This window comes from Vicia villosa, unplaced genomic scaffold (assembly GCF_029867415.1).
Source record: "Vicia villosa cultivar HV-30 ecotype Madison, WI unplaced genomic scaffold, Vvil1.0 ctg.000911F_1_1, whole genome shotgun sequence".
In the NCBI taxonomy this organism is placed as follows: domain Eukaryota; kingdom Viridiplantae; phylum Streptophyta; class Magnoliopsida; order Fabales; family Fabaceae; genus Vicia; species Vicia villosa.
The window spans coordinates 511,146-536,027 of NW_026705409.1; the positions used below are offsets into that span (position 1 = coordinate 511,146).

Consider the following 24,882-nt stretch of genomic DNA (forward strand, 5'->3'; position numbering starts at 1 on the left):
CCCGAAGACACCCCAAGTCAGAAGCCTCCTTGGAAGCCATCATCCAAGGAAAAGACGAGTCCCTACGGGCTTACATAGAAAGATTCAACAAGGAAGCCGTACAAGTATCCACCACTGCCTATATGAAGAAATTCTTGCTCGAGCGAGGCCTCCGACCACAGTCAGACTTTGCCAAGGCCGTCGGGATCGAAACACCGGCCACTCTGGACGAGTTCTTCCTTAAAGCCCAGGCATACATACAATATGAGGAAAAGGAGGCCGCTCATGCGGTACGCAATTCTAGACAAGAAGAAAGCAGCAAGAATGGTCGCCAAAACGATTCCCGTCGGGGAACAGACAAAAAGAAAGACGACAAGGGCCGGGATCCCAAAGATTACAAAGCCCCAGCTGGGAAGTTCCAAGAATACACCCCGCTCAACGCCTCAAGGGAACGCATCTTAAATGAGTGCGCGAATGCTGAATTCCTGACAGGCAAGGTCCGCTTCTCTAAAACCATGCCTGCGCGACCGAACGTGGATAAATCGAAGTTCTGCCGATTCCACAAAGGCCACGGACACAGCACCGAGGATTGCATCCACCTAAAGGATGCCATAGAGATATTAATCAGGGAGGGACACCTGAAGCAATATGCGAAGAAACAGGAGGCCGCCAAAGAAGCCAAACCAATCACCGAGGAAAAGCCGACGGAGGATACGCCCGCCATGCAAGTAGCCATGAGCATCACCAGGCCGGAAGACTTTTACCTCCCTGACTGGGCCAAATCGGCGACTGCCACCTCTCCTCACAGCGCATGGGAGATGTTCCCCTCTGCCATGGTCATATCGGGAGGGGGATTCAGCAAGCTCACCGTGGGATCCGTAAAACGCAAATTCGACGAGCTGATCTCAGCCAGTGCAAGCAAGGCTGCTACGCTCGACCACGCCAAGGTCATCCCATCCTCCATCTTCTTCTAAAAAAGGAATTTCCCAGTGGGGCACCCAATGCCACCATTCCCCTCCTCATCTAGGCTCGGATGGCCAATTTTGACGTGCGGCGGATATTGGTCGATCAGGGAAGTTCAGTAGACATCATGTACTCCCAACTGTTTAGAACGCTGCAACTGAACGACAATCACCTCACCCCCTACGTAGGATCAGACCTACAAGGTTTCAACGGCACAGTGACTAAGCCATGGGGGTTCGTCGAGCTCATAGTTACAATCGGATCGGCGGAAACCGCGAGGGCCGTCAAAGTTCAATTCCTGGTCATCGACTGCCCCTCGATATACCAATGCATTCTTGGACGTCCGACACTAGCCGAGTTAATCGCAGTCTCCTCAACCGTGCACCTCAAGCTTAAATACTATACGACCAAAGGACAAGTAGCAAAACTCAACGGTGACATCGAAGCAGTCAGAAGATGCTTTGAAGCCTCCTCCAAAGGCCTGAGCACGATAAAGACACCGGCTCAAGACAAAACAGCGACCAGCGCAATCTCCGAGACCAACAAACCTATGCCCCGCATCGACACTGTCGACCTCGACGGTCGTTTTCTGGGAGAACCCGAGCAGAGCATCAACTCAGGCACATCAGAAGGGATCCTCCGGCCAATTCCAGATGGAGACTTCGAACTCGTGGCCCTCGGAGAAGATCCGACCAGGGGAGTCAAGATCGGAGCAGACCTGCCGGACCTTGCCAAAAGACATCTCAAAGCTTGCCTCCGTGAAAATGCTGACCTATTCGCTTGGAGCGCCGCAGAGATGCCCGGGCTCGATCCAGAAGTGGCTTGCCATCACCTGACCATCGACCCCGCCTGCAAGGCCGTCGCTCAGAGAAGAAGAAAACAATCACCAGAAAAAACGGCTGCGGCCGAACTCGCTCTAAAAGACCTCCTAGAGGCCAAATTTATATCTGAGGCCAAGTACACTACTTGGCTCTCCAATGTTGTACTTGTTAAAAAATCAAATGGAAAATGGCGCATGTGCACTGACTACACCGATCTCAATAGGGCTTGCCCAAAAGATGCTTATCCTCTTCCTAATATAGATAAACTAGTCGATAATTCCGCCGGTTTTAAACTACTTTCATTTATGGACGCCTACTCCGGGTACAATCAAATACCCATGGCTAAAACTGACAAGAAATACACGGCATTCATGACCGAATCGGACAACTACTATTACAATGTAATGCCCTTCGGTCTGAAAAATGTCGGCGCGACATACCAGCGCATGATGAACAAAGTGTTCCGAGCGGAAATAGGCGACATGCTCGAAGTCTATATGGACGATATGATCGTCAAATCCCAAAAAGAAACCGATCATGCCGCCCATCTCAAAAGGGTTTTCGAGCAAGCCCGAAACTGCAAGATGAGGTTCAACCCCGAGAAATGTACGTTCGTCGTCCGGGCAGGAAAATTCCTCGGTTTCTACCTAACAGAAAGAGGAATTGAAGCCAACCCGGATAAATGCAGGGCTTTTTTGGATTTGCCCACCCCGAGCTCAAAAAAGTCAATCCAAACCTTAAACGACATGCTCACGTCATTATCCAGGTTTGTGGCCAAATCCGCACAGCATGCCCTTCCCTTGTTTAAACTCTTGCGCAAGGAAACCTCCTTAATGGACGGAAGAGTGTGAGCGCGCCCTCTCCCATCTCAAGCGAGCCCTCTCCAGCCCACCGGTCTTATCTCGGCCTGAGGCCGGAGAAACCCTATACCTTTATCTCGCCGTGGCCGTCAGCGCGGCCTTAATTCGAGAAACCCCGGAAGGCCAGAAACCCATTTACTTCACAAGCAAAGCACTCCAAGGCCCCGAGGTCAAATACCAACAGATCGAAAAGGTCGGGCTCGCATTAATAACCGCAGCCCGGAGACTCAGGCACTATTTCCTAGCTCATACCATAATCGTGCGAACCGAGCAACTTGTGAAACAATTGCTTGCACGCCCCGATATGGCCGAAAGGATGCTCTGTTGGTCATTAGATCTTGCAGAGTTCGACATCAAGTACGAAGGAAGAAAAGCCCTTAAGGCACAGGTCTTGGCAGATTTCGTGGCCGAAATGGCCTTCCCCGAAACAACAAACAACAACGCCCAGAGATGGACCATATATGTGGACGGGACGTCAAGCTCAACTGGCAGCGGAGCGGGGATCATTCTAGAAAACGGAGAAGGAACCATAAATCGTATTTGTTGATATTTTAATCAATGATATTTGTTGATAAATCGTATTTGGTGATATTTTAATCAATGCAACTAATTCTAACAGGGTGTGTAATTGTAACTAACCATAACCATCAAACTAGTTTTCAGCTGCCTAGTTAAAAAGTCAAAAGTTTAATAAAGAAGTAATCATATGTGGGAATTAATTGATGAAGTTATAAATTTGTTGTTGATGATAATTATATATGGTTTGAATTTGCAGGTTGCATCACAACGAAGGAGCTTGGAACTGTTATGCGATCATTGGGACAAAACCCAACTGAGGCAGAGCTTCAAGACATGATCAATGAAGTAGATGCTGACGGGAATGGTACCATTGACTTCCCTGAGTTTCTCAACCTCATGGCAAGGAAGATGAAGGACACCGACTCTGAGGAGGAGCTGAAAGAGGCATTTCGGGTTTTCGACAAGGATCAGAATGGATTCATCTCTGCTGCCGAGCTTCGCCATGTGATGACCAACCTTGGTGAGAAGCTCACTGATGAAGAAGTCGATGAGATGATTCGAGAGGCTGATGTTGATGGTGATGGCCAAATAAACTACGAGGAATTCGTTAAGGTGATGATGGCCAAGTGATTGATCTCTCCTATTACTTGTATAACAGTGCTTTGTAGTAGTCGTTGTCGTTTCTTACATTTTTAATTCATGGTTAAATGTTAATTAGTGGTAAGTGTTGCTACTCATGATTGCTGTCGAATGGTGTCTTAATAGCTTTTCTTGTAATTTTGTTCCTTAAAAAAGTTGTAATGTTGATTTCACTTCAGGTTCTACCACTTGTCATTTTTTGGTGAATGGTTACGAATGTTACGTATGCGATTTTATAAGTTTCACTATTAGATTTATCCCTTTAAGTTTTGTCTTTTTTTTTTTTTTTGTCTAAGTTTTAAGTTATGATGCACTTGAAATGTTATCATTTAAGCGTAATAAAATAACCACAATTTTTGTTTAATAAAATAATGTAATACTCAAATCACAATAGTAGAAACAATTATATAAAAACAACTTAACCAATGTAGCAATTATTTCAAAAGAATAAAATTTATTATTTTTAAAATTATAAATTATAAAATATTCAATATTAAATATTTTATTAAAGTATTAAACGATGTTTTGAAATAATATCGATTTACAAAACTAGTCATTTAGTCCCTTATTTTAATGAGTGTTGTTATGATGTTGAGTTGCATTTCAATGAAGGATTTGAGTTCTGGATAGAGAAGACGACCGGAGTTGGTATACTTTTGTTTTGTCTTTTGACACTATACCATACGATTACAAATAATATAAGTCACACGTGAATCATGGGCCTAATGCTTTTTTCTTTTTCACACCCTGTTAATGCACCCTGTTTGTTATACTTTTGTTTTAATTTTGTTTCTTTTCTAACTTGGTAAATTGATTTTAGATGAAATAAAAAATAGATGAAAATACAATTTAAATACTTTGATGTGTTTAGATATTTTTGATATATTTTTTTAGTTTTTTTACAAATTGTTTTTTATTTTAAACGAGCCGTTTCCTTAAACATGTTCTTAATTGTTCTGATTTTGATACTTTGTGCAAATTGATTTGATTAATTGACTTGTAAATTGAATTTTGCCACCGTTTTTGTGTGTATACAGTAGAGGTTTGTGATTAGATTAATTCTTTGACACTCGATCCATGTATGTTCGTAGTTGTAGCTCATATGAGATGCACTTTTGCATAATTGGAGGTCCTTTTGAAGACATATGAGATGCACTTGTAATTGCATGCTCACTTTAGAACTAAATCCAAACCTTTGCTATGTTAATATTAGGATAGAATTTACCTTGTCATTTTCTTTTGTTTTTCAATTTTCAAAACATCTCATAAATAATGATGCGAATCACACTATTACCAACATTAGTGGGAGAGAAATGAGTGAGTGTAGTCCTAAATCTGTTTCTCTACCATTTATATATTTTTGTGTGATTCAAATCGCAAATTAATTCTTTTAAGAAAAATACCAACAAAAATACATAAAAGCTTAATAAATATTGATGAGAATGATGTTTTCATTTACACAATAGAGAGAAGCGAATGAGTTTATTTCCTAATCTGTTTCTCTTCCATTCACACATTCACATGGTTTAAATCTCGGAGTTTAAACAAAGTTGAGGGGTGGTGATTGACCCGGTAGTGGGACTCGTTCATCATTTATCTATATTAAAAAACAAAAACTAATTCATCTTCTTTTTCGTGTGAGTTTGAATTTTTAAGAAATTTCTTCCCAATTAATTTCTTATAAATAATTTATTAGTTTTATTTTAAAATAACTAATAATTCCATTAAAATATAAATAATTCATCTGTTTTATGCAAGTCATATAAACAATGCAACATATTTTAAAAAAATGCAACTTCAATATTTTTTGGATGAAAAATGATGAGGGGACCAAAACTGTCTAAAAAATAAAATAGTGAGACTGATTTCGTGAGACGGATAAAATAGAAGGATCAAAACTGTAATTTAACCTACTTTTTAGAAAAAATATGAATAATTTATGAGTTTTTAATATATATATATATATATATATATATATATATATATATATATATATATATATATATATATATATATATATATATATATATATATATATATATATATATATATATATATATATATTCAGTTCTTGTATACATAAATAATAGAATTCAAAATATAAAATAAATAAAAAATACACAAATCATGACAAAGAAAAAAAAGAATAGAATAGAAAATAAATGAAAAGAAACTAAGTAAGAAATAAAAATAGGTCGTGGAATAAAAAATTGTTATATAATAAATTAATATAATTAAATATTTAAATAATACAATTAAATAATTTAATTATAAATAAGTTAACTCTATGACAATTATTTTTATATTTTTAGCAATAAATAATATAATTAGTGGGTAAAATAATAAGAAAACAATGAAATTTATTTTAGGGGAAAAAGTTTTCATTAACATTAGTAAGTGGTGGTAGTGGTGATAGAGAAAAGAATAAAATAAAATAAAATGAGATTGTGGTAGTAATAAGTAGGGGTGGGAATAGGCCAGGCCGGCCTACAGGGGCCTACGGCCTAGCCTACATAGGCTTAGGCCAGGCCAAGCCTATTTAATAAAGAGACCAGGCTTAGGCTTTTTTAAAAGCCTATTTTATTAAATAGGCCAGGCTTAGGCTATTATTAAAGCCTATGAAGCCTTATAGCCCGGCCTATATTTTTATATATATTAGAAATATGTTAAATAAGTTGGTTCATGTATGTATATATATTAAAAAAAACTAAATAGGCAATGCTAAATAGGTTCACTTATATATGACCTACAAGACTTCTTAAGTTATATAGATTAATTGAAAACTTTAATGAGAGACAGACTTTTTAAATAAGCTTTCAGGCCAGGCCAGGCTTTTAAAAAGGCCAGGTCAGGCCAAAAAACTGAGCCTATGATAGGCCGTAGGCCAGGCTTAGGCCATTTAAGTTTATCGTAGGTCAGACTCAGGCCTTCTAAAGCCTAGCCTAGCCTAGCCTATTTCCACCCCTAGTAATAAGGTTGGTAGAGAGCAAGAGAATGAATACAATGACATAATGATATCTAAATGTTTTTATATTGGATTGTGCTTTTAATTTAAAATATAAATTAATTATTTTATTTGACTACTTAATAAAAATTTATGAATATTTTACTAATAAGATATGTGTAAAGCAACAATAAAAATAAAAGTAATAACAAATTTTTTAAAATGATAAATGATAAAATTGAAGAGTTCAAAAAAGATTAATTAAATACATTCACATTCGAGAGAAAATATATATTAATTCTTGAATGAAAAATATTGTAACATTTATTTTCAAAATTCCCTCATCTTTAACAAAAAAAATTATAAAAGAAAGTATATTTTGTAATATTTCAAAAAAATTATCTAAAAAAAAATCAAAATTTAACAAAGATCAATAAAATTAAAAGAAATTCAAAATTGATACCTACAAAAAAATAATCAAAAATTAACAAACATCAATAAATTTAAAATATATTATAATATTGAAAAATAAAAATGAATTAAAAAATTATTGTCATAACAGTCATTTTTTAGTGTTTTATTTTCCAAAATCTAACTTCTGCACTAAACCATAAATAAGAGCAAACAAACCATAAGAAAAAATATATTAATGGTGTGGAGGAAATTATTAGAAAAAAGAACGAATGAATTCAATATACAATTTCTCTATTTTTGGCATGTTGATACTTATAAATTCAAAATAAAAAAATTAAATAATTACAAATTAATAAAATACATAAATAAAAAAATTAATAATTAAAATTTAATAAAATAAAAACTTAAAAACTTTATAAGTGTTCAAAGTTCAAATTCTCAAAGATCTTCACCAAAACCACTATTTATGATAGGTGTTCACTTATTTAAGATTTTAAAAAATTGTGAGTTTTAAGTTGAGTCATTTGTTTAACATGCATGGAATAGATGCTGCACAAAAATTATCAACTCCATATCATTACAATGAATACCTAGTGAACTATTAATTAATCATAAGCATCTTAATATATAAAATGAAGGTAAACACGATATCTTTAAGAAAAAAACCAAAGGTATAGAAACGTAACATTTTTTAATCGATTTTTAGTCAGTGGCATTTATTAATCAATAACTGGTAAGTTATAAAGGATAAATTAAAAATAATAAGAAATAATAATAATAATAATAATAATAATAATAATAATAATAATAATAATAATAATAATAATAAAATCAATTATAACTATGTTATTTTATCCATTTTAGTTGGGAGTTATAAATGAATTAGTGAAGTTAGAGGGTTAATGAATTTTATTATTATTATTATTATTAATTTTAATTAAATATGATTATTATTATTATTGTTAAAATTTTATTTTAATTAATATGTAAATTAATTTTGGAGAAAATTTTTGGGAGAAGAAGTTGTAGGATTATAATTTAGTACAATAATAATATGTAATATTAACTAAAATAAATTATAAACTTTGGTATTTTTTTTTGAAAAAAAAAACAGTATCTAGAGATTCTATTTACCTGAGTCTAGAATAAAAAGATTAATTTGGAAAAACAGTAAGTTGTCTCTTAAGTGCAAATGTTTTAGAAGAGAGAAATCTATCAAAAATTTTGGAAAATATGACTTGTTTAAGGAAGTGAAAGTGAATGAATGTTATTGTTAACACAAGAATAAAAGAGATGATTCTTACTTTATAATATAGCATTCACTCTTGAAAAAATAATTTAATATACAATAAAATATAAATAATAAAATATTGATAATGAAAAAAAAAACATTAGTATTAAATTAATATAAAAATAAATTACTTTAATTAAAATCACTAAAAACTACTATTAAATGAAATAAATGCAAAATCAATATTACAACCTAAGGGTGCGTTTGATTTGCTAAAAAACGAGGTACTGGACAGGACAACTTTTTTTGTACTCTGTTTGATGCAGAAACTAATCATGGTACTGGACAAAACCATAATTTCTTGTCCCCCCACTAAACCATGGGACAACTTTTTGTCTCAAGCACTAATTATCAAAAAAAAAGTTTAAAAAATTATTTTTTACTCTTTTTCTTATTATTTAATATTTTAATTCATAAATATAATATTAATATTTTATATATATCAAAAAAATGTTTTAATAAAAATTATATTGTTGTCCAGTCCAATAACTATAAAACACAGTACAATACAAAAAGTTATCTTGTACTGTTCTGTACTGTTCTGTCCAATATTTCATAATTTGCTAATCAAACGCACCCTAATAGTTTCATTGAGAAAATAACTTATCTGACGATTCGGGTTTGAATCCTGATCCCTATACTTCATCCTATTTGATAATTTGATTGTAAAGACAACGAATCCTTATACTTTCTCCTAAAGTAGTTATAAATACTTAATGCGTTTGTTTCACGGTATAAAAAATTAATTTTAGGAATAATTTTCCCAGACATAACATTCTAAGGAATAAGTTTTTATAAAAAGTGTTTGGAAAGTATTTTAAAAAGTTTAGGAATCTTTTATTTTTAAATTATTTTTAATTAATAATATATTATAATTATAGATAGAAAATAGTAATTATAAATAAAATAGTATATAGTAGTGGAGGTAACTACTATTTTGGTGGTAACCGCCGGGAATAAAAGATTCCCACACTTATGAGAGGGGATTAGAAAGCCATTAAACATGGGAGATATTCTTTCCTGGGTATAATTTTTTTCTAGGAACAATTTTTTATTCCCTTCTAACAAACATAGGTATTTTTATTTCCATCCTTAAATTCCCAAGAATATATTTTGTATCCATGAAACAAACACACCCTTAGTCATTATAAATTATTATTCAATATTTTTGAAATAATATAATGCATTTTAATTCTAAAGTTAATTTGGGTATTTTAAAATGGTTTTATAAATTACAAAAAGAAGATACAAAACTTAAAAACTACATAATTAATTGGAAAAAAAATTAAAACATTGTAATTTTTTTATTTGATGTGATATTTTTAACATATCAAACAAGTACTAAGATAATATATTATTATAAAAATATTTTACACAGTCAATTCAAGCATTAAAATTATTCAAAAGTAATATTTTATATACGATTATAAAAAAAGCTAAACATCTACAAAAATTTAACATTTACGGATAATGTAAAATTTTTTACGGTGTCGATGCATCTTATCTTATTAATTAAAGTTGTTAAGTCTCTTAAGAAATATTTTGGCGCCAAAAATCTTATTAATTAAAGTTGTTAAGTCTCTTAAAGGACTTTTTGGCGCCAAAAATCGTATTGATGTTTGTCAAGTCTTGATTTTTATTGTTGTAATAATTATGTAATACCCGGTATAATTATCACTAATAGATGTCACTAATTAAATTTGGCAAGAACATTAGTAGATAAATGTATACTAGCACCTTATTTATTTGTTTTACGAGGAAAAGGATAAATAAGTTTCATTAGGGTATTATTGTCATTTCACCCATTAATTGAACAAGTTAGGGATTTGTTTGGCATGTCTCACTCTCTCATTTGAACAAGTTAGGGATTTTCATTTTTTAAAAAAATTTTATTAATTTTTTTCACATAATACAAATCATTAAATTTGATATTTTTATTAAAAAAAAAATATATGAAATATTTAAATAAGTTTTGTAAATATGAATTTATTAATAATAATAATAAAATAAAATTTACCGTGCATCGTACGGATAGACGACTGATTTTAATTAAATTCTAATGTTAGAGAATAATTGAAACATAACATGTACGTGCTTGTAAATTTGGTGTTATTTTACTAAAGTTAATTTAGTGCTGGGATTTTTTTTTCTAAATGGAAAAGAAATAGTACAAGTCAAAGGTAGATTGATTTAAGGAGTTAACTAACACACCTAGAGTTCGTGTGAGTTTAACTGTCATTGTCGAAGTGAGGATCATTTTATGAATAATCTATAAATACTTTTATAAATGTTTTTTGAGTCTTGAAGATTGTTGAACTTTTGGAGTCCAACTCACCTAAACTTTTTTTATAAACAAAAAAAGAAGAAAAAAAAAGATACAAGAGTGAAGAAAGAGAAATTAGACCAAAACTCTTTAACAACAAACAAAACAAACAGCCTAGTCAAACATAAAGTTAGGAAGTGTTAACTTGTTCCTAATTAATTCATGTATAATGACTAAAGGGAGGGGAGACTTATCCCATAAATAAAAATCAGGGATTGACAAATCTATGGAGGCAAGCATGTCAACAGAATGATTTTCCTCGATTTTCCTCTTTAAAAATTTGAGTGATTATACAATGCAAGTCATTTGCTAAAGTCATACAATTACTCTACATGTTCCGAAGTTGCCAAGGAACCAAGTTAGTTGTCTTGCAGGCCAAGGTCTTATAATATGTTTCAATTTAAAGAAACTTCCAATGTTTTGTATGTGCACATTCTATAAATATTTAACCATGTGAAATGCATATGCAAGGAATGTCACATCTCAAACAACAGATTAAAGGATTAAAAAAAAAGTTGCCACTGCCAAAAATAATATAAAATCAGAATGAAGAACACGACAATGGAAATACTAGAGAAGAAAGTATCCACAACAAAGTTGTGACATCATTTTGTCAAAAAAAATAGACTTGATTACATATCAAGAGTCAATTAGTCCAAAATATGTTGTATGCTATGGCAAAAGGATATAAGCTAAAAGTTGATGCTTCTAATCCTCTATGTAAGAAAAAGAAAAATAATGTGTTTGGTTTCATACAACATTCTCTCAAACCAAAGGTGCCAATAATGGCATGGGAAAGATTAAAATTTAACACTAAATTAATTCATAAGTATTAAATTAATTCATAAGTATTGAAGAGTAATTCATATTCAGAAGATGAGCATCAGAAGTTCTAACTCATTAGAAGTTTTGATGTGGGATGATCTTCTCATGGTTACTCAGAAGATAGTGTTGACCAGAAGATGTTACCTTCTGGGTCCCATTAGCTTAGCTGTTTAGTAGTAAGGGTATTTTAGTATTTCTTAGTATTGTATTGTTTGTACCTTAAACTTGTTCACTAAGTTTATGCTGTTAGGGCTGATGTGGCAAGAATTTTTTTTTGTATAAATAGTCTTGTAGTAGCTATCATTTATTATCATCAACAACTTTATTCTCTCTCATTAATCTTTGCGCCGTTATTCTCTTTGTCATCATCTTTATTCTTTGTGCACCAACAATTGGTATCTAGAGCTCCGGTTCCAAACACAGGGAAACACGAATGAACGTGAGTTTGTGTGACTGTGTGATTGATTTTGTTTCTGGGAAACAAAGTTGTGTTGAATCACATTTTTCTTGGTTGTTTGTGGGTTGGGAAACATTGTGTGAGTGTGAGTGAAATCTGATTTTTTTGCACAAGTTTAAAGATGAGTGAAAGCAACTTGAATACCAAACTTCCAGTTCTTGATGGTAAAAACTGGAATAGATGGATGATTCAAATGCGTGTATTATTTGGTGCTCAAGATGTTTTAGATCTTGTCACTAAAGGATATGTTCTGGTTGCAGTGGATGCAACGGAAGAACAAAGAGAAGCGCAGAGAGAAACGAACAAGAGAGATCAAAAGGCGTTGTTCTTCATCCATCAGTGTGTGGATGTGAAAGTGTTTGAGAAGATTTCTGATGCTATGACGTCTAAGGAGGCGTGGGATATACTGGTCAGGTGTTACGGTGGTGACGTATCAGTAAAGAAGGTGAAGCTTCAATCCCTGAGAAAGCAATATGAAAATCTCAACATGAAGAACAATGAGAAAGTTTCTGAGTATATCTCTAGAGTGATTGTGATCACTAATGAGATGAAGGCTTGCGGAGAAACTCTTTCTGAACAAGTAATCACAGAGAAGATATTGAGGTCTCTTACTCCTAAATTTGATTATATTGTTGTATCTATTGAACATTCTAAAGATCTGGAAATCATGAGAATAGAAGAGTTGCAAAGCAGTTTAGAAGCACAAGAGTTGCGTTTGACTGAGAGAACTTCTGAGAGAGAAGTTGAGCAAGCTCTGAAGGCTTCTTTTGTCAAGAAGGACTAGAAGCATAGACGTGGTGATAGATTTCAGAAGGAAGCCTCAACTTCTGATGAGAAGAGATATCAGAAGGGAAAGTATAAGAAGAAAGTTCAATGTTACTGTTGCAAACAGTTTGGCCATTTTGCTAGAGACTGTTTGGCAAACAAAGGAAGGAAATCAGAAGAAGCAAATATAGCTAGAGGTGATTCTGATGACGAACCTGTGCTATTGATGGCTTCAGAGTCTGACGGAAGATGTTCGTCAGAGTGGTGGTATATGGACACTGGGTGTTCAAATCACTTGACTGGAAACAAATAATGGCTGATAGATTTTGACTCTGAAAGGAGGACAAAAATCAGATGTGCTGATGATAAGTATCTTTATGCAGAAGTTATGGGAAATGTCAAAGTCAAAGTGAAGAATGGGAAGACTGTTCTGATCAAGGATGTTTGGTATGTTCCTGGAATTAGAAGCAATCTAATGAGTGTAGGTCAGCTCATTGAGAAAGGTTTCTCAGTTGTTATGAAGAACAACCTCTTGAAGTTGTATGATTCCAATCAGAAGTTGATTATGCAATCTGAACAGGGAAGCAACAGAACATTCAAGGTGAATGTAGAAACAGCTGAAACAGAGTGTCTGAGTGTTGAAGGCTCAGAAGGTGATAGTAAGCTGTGGCACAAGAGGTTGGGGCACTTGAACTATAGAAGCCTGGGGCATCTAAGTTCTAAGAAGCTTGTACGTGGCATTCCTAAGATTGTGAAGCCTGAGAAGTCATGTGAGGTATGCATGAAAGGCAAACAACCCAGATTGCCATTTGTATCAGAAGTTGCTCCAAGAGCAAAGCATGCTCTGGGAGTAGTGCACTCTGATGTGTGTGGAACAACGAAGAGGTTCGTCAGGTTTAAGACTGAGGTGTTCACAGAATTCCAGAAGTTCAAGGTGAAAGCTGAGAAGCAAAGTGGTCAGAAGATAAAGATTCTCAGAACGGGTGGTGGAGGTGAGTATAACTCTACGGAATTCCAGAAGTTCTGTGATGATAATGGAATTGAGCATGAGGTTACTGCTCCTTATACTCCTCAACACAATGGTCTTGCTGAACGTAGAAACCGTAATTTGCTTGATATGACGAGAAGTATGCTAAAAGAGAAGAAGCTTCCTCATAATCTATGGGGAGAAGGTGTTGCTACTGCAGCATATGTTCTCAACAGGTGTCCAACGAAGAGGCTGAGGGAAATTGTTCCTTTAGAGAAGTGGACTAAAGAGAAGCAAAGTGTTAGTCATCTGAAGGTTTTTGGTTCTGTGTGTTACAAACATGTTCTAGAAGCTAGAAGAAAGAAGCTGGATGATAGAAGCAAAGTGATGTTATTGGTGGGGTACCACAGTACAGGTGCATACAAGCTCTATTGTCCAGAAACTAATAGAGTTGAAGTCAGCAGAGACGTCATTGTGAAGGAATCAGAAGTTTGGGATTGGAGAGAGTCTCAACCAACTTCTGAGGTAGAGATAACTTTGAAGAAGAGTTAGAGTCAGAAGATGAAGCATCTTCTGAAGATGAGTCAGATGGTGAATCTGATTCTGATCCAGATTCTGATGATGACCCAGAATCTGGTGGTAGTCATGATTCTGGAAGGGAAAACTCTGAAGATGTAGAGTCTGGAGGACAAGCTTCTGGAGATGATCATGAAGGTGGAGACTCTGGAGGTGGTGACTCTGGAGTAGTTGACTCTGAAGTAGCTCAACGGCCACAAAGAGTCAGAACAATACCTAGAAGGTTTGCAGATTTTGACATGTTGCAAGACACAGAAGTTGATTCAGAAGGAGATGTCATTCAGTGTGCCATGTTATTAGATTCTGAACCAGTGAGTATTGAAGAAGCGCTCAAGAAGAAGGTCTGGCTGAATGCCATGAAAGAAGAACTTGAGGCTATAGAAAGAAACAAGACTTGGAAGCTGACAGAACTTCCAAAGAAGAAGAAAGCCATCAGCGTCAGATGGGTCTTCAAGGTAAAGCTGAAGCCAGATGGATCAGTTGGTAAACACAAAGCGAGGCTAGTGGCTAGAGGTTTTCTTCAGAAACCTGGACTAGATTACTTTGAGGTGTTTGCTCCTGTAGCTAGACATGAAACAATCAGACTGATGATTGCGTTAGCTGCGAACATAGGTTGGTCCTTGATGCATCTGGATGTAAAGTCTGCATTTCTGAACGGTCCATTACAAGAGGAGGTATATGTGTCACAACCACCTGGCTTTGTGAAAAATAATCAGGAAGGGATGGTGTACAAATTACATAAAGCTCTGTATGGATTAAAGCAAGCACCCAGAGCTTGGAATATGAAAATTGATTCATTTTTCAAGAAGCAAGGGTTCCAGAAGTGTGAGATGGAATATGGAGTCTATGTGCAACATTCTGGAAGCAATATGATTCTGTTGTGTCTGTATGTTGATGACATACTGCTTACGGGGAGTTGTCCAGAAGATCTGATGAAGTTCAAGAAGGTGCTGATGAATGAGTTTGAGATTACAGACCTTGGGAAAATGTCATATTTTCTAGGGATGTAGATTCTGTACTCAGAAGATGGTATCATTCTGGATCAGCTGAAGTATGAATTAGAACTTCTGAAGAAATCCAAGCTGGAGAATTGCAAAGCTGCTGTTACACCGTCAGAAACGAATCAAAAGTTGGACTCTGATTCTGAAGGTGAAGATGTTAATGCTACGATCTTCAAACAGCTGGTTGGTTCTCTAAGGTATTTGTGTAATACCAGGTCTGATATATGCTATGCAGTTGGATTGGTTAGTAGGTTCATGAGTAAACCTAAGTGGTCCTATTACCAAGCTGATGTTAGAGTCTTGAGATATGTCAAGGGAACTCTGAAGTATGGCATATTGTTTCCTTCTGGGAGAAAGGAAGAATCAGAGTTATTGAGTTATTCTGATTCTGATTGGTGTGGAGACAGAGTTGATAGAAGGAGTACTTCTGGATATTTGTTCATGTTTCTGGGAGGTCCTATTTCTTGGAGTTCCAAGTAGCAACCTGTTGTTGCTCTATCAACCTGTGAAGCTGAGTACATCGCATGCGCTGTAGCTGCATGTCAAGTTGTATAGCTTCTGAACTTATTAGAAGATCTGAAGATTAAAGTGAAGAAGCCTCTGAAGCTGATGATTGATAACAAGTCTGCAATCAATCTTGCCAAGAATCCGGTGTTACACGGAAGAAGCAAGCATATTGAGACTAAGCATCATTTCTTGAGAAGCCAAGTCCAGAATGGAACATTAGAAGTTGTGCACTGCAGCACCCAGGAGCAGATGGCTGATGTTCTGACGAAGGCGATCAAGACGGATCAATTTCTGCTCTTAAGGGATGGAATTGGCGTTGTACGCTTTGATTGAAGAATATGAATTAAGGGATGGTATTGAAGAGTAATTCATATTCAGAAGATGAGCATCAGAAGTTCTAACTCATTAGAAGTTCTGATGTGGGATGATCTTCTGATGGTTACTCAGAAGATAGTGTTGACCAGAAGATGTTACCTTCTGGGTCCCATTAGCTTAGCTGTTTAGTAGTAAGGGTACTTTAGTATTTCTTAGTATTGTATTGTTTGTACCTTAAACTTGTTCACTAAGTTTATGTTGTTGGGGCTGATGTAGCAAGAATTTTCTTTTGTATAAATAGCCTTGTAGTAGCTATCATTTATTATCATCAACAACTTTATTCTCTCTCATTAATCTTTGCGCCGCTATTCTCTTTGTCATCATCTTTATTCTTTGTGCACCAACATTAAGAGCAGACTTTAAATCACATTGAAACAGTTCTCCACAGAAACAGAGATTATCAAAAGGACATTGAATCATCAAGAACCAAACAAAAAATCCAACTTTTGAAAGCCTGTGAATTTTCTATAGATAACGATTTTTGTTTACAACAAAACGAACATAAAAACACCTAAAACAGTACAACATATTTAAGAGTATACAACAATCAAAACAATTAAAACAATAAATAAAAAGACTTAATACCACAACTTATCTAAAAGCATACAACAATCAAAACAATATCATCTAGTGCATATATCATATTCCTAACATCATTGTCATCTTTAACTAGAACCCGCATACGCTGGATATCATCATTGTCATCCGTAATAAAGATGTATGAAACAAATCTCTCAATACTTATAAATCAATTATTTCAAAAGAATGAAATTTATTATTTTTAAATTATAAAATATTTAATATTAAATATTTTATTAAAATATTAAATAATGTTTTAAAATAATATTAATTTACAAAACTAGTTATTTAGTTTCCTATTTTATCTATCTCACTGAAAAATATGTTACAATTCTTTTAATAAATTACACATGTTGGATTACATTTTGTTTTCAGTCATATTTATATGAAAAATAATTATTCATTTATTATATAATAATTAAAAATAACACACAACAATTTTTTGTTTTCAGTTACTCTGTAATAATTAAACTTAACGCACAACAACTTCGTCTTCGTTCATCAGAATTTCCATTTTTAGAGTTCGGATTTTTCAAATAATTTATTATGTTGTCCCCTTTATCTGAAAACGTTTTCTTTAAAGTGGAAATGAATTAAGTGCTGACGAAATTAGAGAAGCGGCAATTCCAAATCTATCTGTTGGCCTGACAGCGTTTCAATTTTCTCTGAAATCATTTTTTTCAAAGTTAGTTGCCATAGTTGTTTTCTTTGAAGTGGAAATGAATTAAGTGACAATCAAATTAGAGAGCCTGTCAATTCCATATCTAAATGGTTGGAATTTGGATTTTTAAGAAATTTCTTTACTGTTATCCACTTAATTTCTCACAAAATTTAAGACAAAACTTAGGTACAATTAGGTACAATTTTTTATGTGTGGTTGTTACTATTTTTCAATGGAAATATAATAAATATATGATTTTCTCTTACTCGTATATAAATTTATCCTATTTTCACTCACTAAATGATATATCTGTATATTTGTCCTATTTTGATTGAAAAATAGTAAGAACCACGTCTAATGAATTGTACCTAAGTATTGTCCTAAAATTTATTAGTTTTTTATTTAAAAATTACTAATAATTCTATTAAAATATAAATAATTCATCATTCTTGCGCGAGTCATATAAAAAATGCAACATATTAAAAAAAATGCAACTTCAATATTTTTTTGGATGAAAAATGATCATGGAGAACCAAAACTACCTTAAAAATAAAATAGAGAAACTGATTTCGTGAAATAGGTAAAATACGATAATCAAAATTGTAATTTAACCTACTTTTAAAAGAAAATTATGAGTTATATATATATATATATATATATATATATATATATATATATATATATATATATATATATATATATATATATATATATATATATATATATATTGTATACATAAATAGAATTCAAAATTAAAAATAAATAAAAAGTAGACAAATCATGACAAAAAAAAAAGAAAAGAATAGTAAATAAATGAAAAGAAACTAAATAAGAAATAAAAATAGGTCCTACAATAAAACCTTTTTATATAATAAATTAATATAATTAAATATTTAAATAATACAATTAATTAATACAATTAAAAATCAGTTAACTCTATGACAATTATTTATATATTTTTAACAATAAATAATATAATTAGTGGTTAAAATAATAAGAAAAATATGAATTTTATACTTAGAGTTAGATTTCATGAGCCTAATTAAATTTACATATATGAAGGTAAAATAAAAACACAATTGAAATATTTATTAAAAATTAACTAAATACATTCACTTATGTTTACGAGAGGGAAAAATATATATTAATTCTTGAACGAAAAATATTATAACATTTATTTTCAAAATTTCCATCATCTTCAACAATTTTTTGTTTAAAAAGTATATTTTGTTTAATTTCAAAAATTATCTAAAAAAAATCAAAATTTAACAAAAATCAATAAAATTAAAAGAACTTTAAAATTACCTACAAAAAAAAGTAAAAAATTAACAAACATCAATAAACTTAAAAAAAATATTATAATATTGACAAATAAAAATAAATTAAAAAATTATTGTTATAACTGTCATTTTTTTAGTGTTTTATTTTCACAATCTATCTTCTGCACCAAACCATAAATAAGGAGCAAACAAACCATAAAAATTCAATATACAATTTCTCTATTTTTGGCATGTTGATACTTATAAATTCAAAATAAAAAATAAAATAAAAATAAAATTAATAAATAAATGATAAATAAAAAATTAAATAATTTAAAATTAATAAAATAAAAACTTAAAAACTTTATAAGTGTTCAAAGTTCAAATTCTCAAAGATCTTCATCAAAACCACTATTTATGATAGGTGTTCACTTATTTAAGATTTTTAAAAATTGAGAGTTTTCAGTTGAGTCATTTGTTTAGCATGCATGGAATAGATGCTGCACAAAAATATCAACTCCATATCATTAAAATGAACACCTACAGAACTATTAATTAATCATAAGCATCTTAATATATAAAATGAAGGTAAACACAATATCTTTAAAAAAACCAAAGTAAAGAAACGTAACATTTTTCAATCCATTTTTAGTCGGGTGGCATTTATTAATCAATAATTGGTAAGTTATAAAGGATAAATTAGTAATAATAAGAAATAATAATAATAATAATAATAATAATAATAATAATAATAATAATAATAATAATAATAATAATAATAATAATAATAATAATAATAATAATAATAATAATAATAATAATAATAATAAAATCAGGGTTTTAGGGTTTAGGGCCGTCAATAATTGGTATGTTATTTTATCCATTTTAGTTGGGAGTTATAAATGAATTAATGGTAATTATTATTAAATTATTTACTTAATAGTGTTAGTCATTATAAATTATTATTCAATATTTTTGAAATAATATTAATGCATTATAAATGAATTAATGGTAATAATGAATTTAATGCATTATACATCTTAATAGTGTTAGTCATTATAAATTATTATTCAATATTTTTGAAATAATATAATGCATTTTAATCCTAAAGGTAATTTGGGTATTTTTAAATGGTTTTATAAATTACAAAAAAAAAATACAAAACTTAAAAACTACCTAATTAATTGGAAAAAAATTAAAACATTGTAATTTTTTATTTGATGTGGTATTTTTAACATATCAAACATATAATATTATAAAAATATTTTACACAGTCAATTCAATGCATCATAATTATTCTTAAATAATATTTTCAATATGGTTATAAAAAAGTTAAACATCTATAAAATTTTAACGTTTACGGATAATGTAAAATTCTTTACCGTCGATGTATTTTATTTTATTACTTAAAGTTATTAAGCTCTTAAGGAACTTTTTGGCGCTAAAAATTTTATCGATGTTTGTCGTCTTGATTTTTCTTTTGTAATAATTATGTAACACCCGGTATAATTATCACTAATGGATGTCACTAATTAAATTTGGCAAGAACATTAGTAGATAAATATATACTAGTACCTTATTTATTTGTTTTATGAGGAAAAGGATAAATAAGTTTCATTAGGGTATTATTGTCATTTCACCCATTAATTGAACAAGTTAGGGATTTGTTTGGCATGTTTCACTCTCTCATTTGAAACAAAACCATAATTTTAGAAGGGTGTGAGGAGAAAGAAACGTGGAAGAGAGGAAGAAAGGAAGAGGGAGGCTCCACCAAATTCAAGCTTCATCTCTTGCATGCATTAGAATATGTCTCAAGCCTAGTTTTTTATCATCCTCTTCTAGTTGCTCAGCTTCTCCATCATCATCAAAGTGAGTCTCGATAGATAGAGACTTGGGATTTTGGGGAAATGTATGAAATTGAGGTTTATGGGATTGTGATGAGAAATTCTGGCTGCATGTTGATAATATATGTTCATTCATGTCAAATTATGCTATATGTATGTATAAACATGATTTAGAATGTTATGGCATGTTGAGATTGATTTGGAGTGAAGTTGGATTGGATTTTGAACCTTTAATGGGTATGTCAGCGATGTAACCGGATTTTGGACCATGTAATCTGTTCATGTAGTCTTGATGGCGTATTTGCCAGTGTGGCGATCACATATGCGTATGGTGATTGACTGGTCCGCGACGCCACATAGGCAATGTCACCGATGTAACTCGTCACATATGAATTTCCATGTAAGACTTATCTAATTAACTTACGGTGTGCGTGTGCAAGTCTCTTGATATTAGGAATGAGAGATAGTCCATCGAGGGTGTGATTATATGACCGACATAGAGGCATTAACGTGCTTCTGGATTCCTCGTACACGGGTACGGATCTTCATACTTGTGTGTTTGATTATTTGTTTGTTGCTATCTCATTGGTTAGTTATGGGACTTCCAATGATGATATTGTCCCTTTTGTGTATTTGTACCCGACCGTGAGGAAGACCCCGAATCCGCGGCAGATCCGTTGATTGTTTGCACCTTATAGAACTGAGTGAACCCTTAAGATAGGGAGACTCACTGAGATTTAGTAATCTCACCCATTTCAATTATCTTATTTTCAGGTGGTTCGAGGCAGGACAAAGGCAAAGGTAAAATGACTTAGTCTTGCGACGGTGTTTCTTGGCGATGTTTCATTATTTTGTATCTTTCAGTCATGTATCTTTTGAACTACGTATTAGTACCTTATTGGGATTTGTGTATTTTGGCTATGATACTTTCGGTTTTTGTACTGATACTTTATCCCATTCCGCTGCTTATGTATGATATACATGTACCGTTATAATGTCGTATATGTATTATCCTAGGCAATGATATGTCTCGGGTGTTACAAATTATTTTATGTAAACTTTGTATTTAGTAATCTAATATAACAGTTATTTTAAATTTTTTTTAATTTAAAATACAATCAATATAAAAAAACATTTATATACTACTATTTTATTTTACTCATTCTCTATATTTCTCTCTTCCAACTATTGTCATTATCGCCATCAGAATCTCATTTTATTTTATTTTACTCTATCTACAACCACTACCACCCCTTACTTACTCATACAGTATGATGGCAATGGATACTCATCTTAATGAAAACATTTTTGACACCTAAAATAAAATTTATGTAGTTTTTTTATCTTGTAATTTTTTTCACTAATAGTATTATTTGTTTTAAAAAATACATAATTATGTGTTATGGAGTTAAAATATGTTTAGTTAAATAATTCAATTTTATTTATTTTATTAATTTATTACACTATTTAGTTTGTTTACCCTTCTATAATTTATTTAAATTTCTTCGTTATATATATATATATATATATATATATATATATATATATATATATATATATATATATATATATATATATATATATATATATATATATATATATATATATATATATATATATATATATATATATTTACTATTTTTTTCCTTTTTTGTTTATCATAATTTTTTTTGTAAAGGTTAATAAAATTGGAAAGAAAATAGGAACCAAACAAGGAGAGGAAAGACTAGGTCAAAGCCACCTTTAAAGCATAAACAAAAAGTTAGGAAATTCTAACATGATTCTACTAAGGCTACAACAAATAGAGACGAACATCTTCGAAGATTAACTATAATCCACAAGATTTAATCCCTCGTTTGCAAACGTGTTCGCACAAACGTTACCCTCGCAAAAGATATGGACACTACCAGTTGCGTATTCTCAGACAGTTGTTTACAATTTTCTCATCTATACCTTAGATGCACAAACGTTATCATGATTTGTCTAATTTTTATTTACTTTAATTTTGAACTTTATTATTTACATATATAACACAAGTTGATTTATAAAAAATTGATTTGTACATGAAATTTTGTTTATAATTTTACACTTTTCAATTTTTTTTAAAATCTTATTAATTTTTTTCACATAATACAAATCATTAAATTTTATATTTTTATAAAAAAAAATTATATGAAATATTTAAATAAGTTTTTTAAGTATGTATTTATTAATAATAATACAATAAAAATTTTCATGCATCGTACAGGTAGACGGCTGATTTTAATTAAAATTCTAATGTTAGAGAATAATTGAAACATAACATGTAGGTGCTTGTAAATTTGGTGTTTTTTTACTAAAGTTAATTTAGTGTTGGGATTTTTTTTTTTTTGGTAAATGGAAAAGAAAAGGTACAAGTCAAAGGTAGATTGGTTTAAGGAGTTAACTCACATACGTTGAGTTCGAATGAGTTTAACTGCCACTGCCAAAGTGAAGATCTTTATGTGGATGATCTGTAAACATTTTTATAAATGTTTTTAAAACTTTGAAGATTATCCTGAGTTGAACTTCAGGAGTCCAACTCACCTAAACTTTTTTTGCAACCAAAAAAAGAAAAGAAAAGATACAAGAGTGAAGAAAGAGAAATTAGACCAAAACTCTTTAACAACAAACAAAACAAACAGGCTAGTGAAACATAAAGATAGAAAGTCTTAACTTGTTCCTAATTAAGTCATGTATAATGACTAAAGGGAGGGGAGACTTATCCCATAAATGAAAATCATGGATTGACAAATCTATGGAGGCAAGCATGTCAACACAATGATTTTCCTCGATTTTCCTCTTTAAAATTTTGAGTGATTATACAATGCAAGTCATTTGCTAAAGTCATACAATTACATTACATGTTCCGAATTTGCCAAGGAACCAAGTTAGTTGCCTTGCAGGCCAAGGTCTTAGAAATTAGAATATGTTTCAATTTAAAGAAACTTCCAATGTTTTGTATGTGCACATTCTAGTACAAGAATAATTCCCATGAGATCAATTATGTGGTTTATGATGATTTGAAGCTAAGACCAAATTTTTGAAAAAACTAGACTATGGAGAAATAATTGATTGGAAGATTCTGCATTGGAATTTCAAAGGTTGTAGATAGAAAGCATATAGCAACCTCTGAGCATTAGTATTATCTTATGGATCAGTACCAAAACCTTAGCAGACTTAGAATGAGGTATGGCACTTTTCCAAATAATCTTAGAATGAAAAGGCATTTTTGTTTTTGTTGTTTCTAACTTTCAAGTAGTCACTAATGCCATCAACAATATGAATGAAGAACATGACAATGGAAATACTAGAGAAGAAAGTATCCACAACAAAGTTGTGACATCATTTTGTCAAAAAAATTAGACTTGATTACATATCAAGAGTCAATTAGTTCAAAATATGTTATATGCTATGGCAAAAGGAAATAAGCTAAAACTTGATGCTTCTAATCCTCTATGTAAGAAAAAGAAAAATAATGTGTTTGGTTTCATACAACATTCTCTCAAACCAAAGGTGCCAATAATGGCATGGGAAAGATTAAAATTCAACACTAAATTAATTGATAAGAGCAGACTTTAAATCACTTTAAAACAGTTCTCCACAGAAACAGAAATTATCAAAAGGACATTGAATCATCAAGAAGCAAACAAAAAATCCAACTTTTGAAAGGCTCTGAATTTTTTATGGATAACGATTTTTGTTTACAACAAAACGAACATAAAAACACCTAAAACAGCACAACATATTTAAGAGTATATAACAATTAAAACAATAAATAAAAATACTTAAATCCACAACTTATCTAAAAGCATACAACAATCAAAACAATATCATCTAGTGCATATATCATATTCCTAGCATCACTGTCATCTTTAACTAAAACCCACATACGCTGGATATCATCATTGTCATCCGCAATAAAGATTTATGAAACAAATCTCTCAATACTTATAATTTTTTCACTCGTTAATCTCTCCGTCTAACCAAAAAATCAAATTCCTCTCAAGTTGTTCGAAACTCCGGATGTTCTAAAAGTACATCTTCATCCGAGGCTTGGTTCTCGAAAAACAAACATGTCCATGTCTTTTACTACTCATGTTACAACAAGTGAAGAAAAGATTAAATAGAAAATGAGAAGAGATGTAAAAAAATAGTAGAAGACACATTTATATTTATACTAAATGATTTCTATTAAAATATAGTATTTTTAAAAAAGAATTGCAACACTTTAACATCAGATAAATTGGCATCTTCCCCTAACACTAATACATAGGCGCAAATTGCACTAACTT

At 31.7% G+C, this 24,882-nt stretch overlaps 1 protein-coding gene across 1 annotated transcript; it reads left to right on the forward strand.

Annotated features, from left to right (window-relative positions):
• The first annotated feature begins 3,376 nt into the window (after positions 1-3,376).
• Positions 3,377-4,047, forward strand: LOC131632155 (calmodulin-2/4). Its single transcript, XM_058902934.1, has one exon. The coding sequence runs from the start codon at positions 3,431-3,433 to the stop codon at positions 3,770-3,772; it is 342 nt and encodes a 113-aa protein (XP_058758917.1). The 5' UTR covers positions 3,377-3,430; the 3' UTR covers positions 3,773-4,047.
• Positions 4,048-24,882: the final 20,835 nt, after the last annotated feature.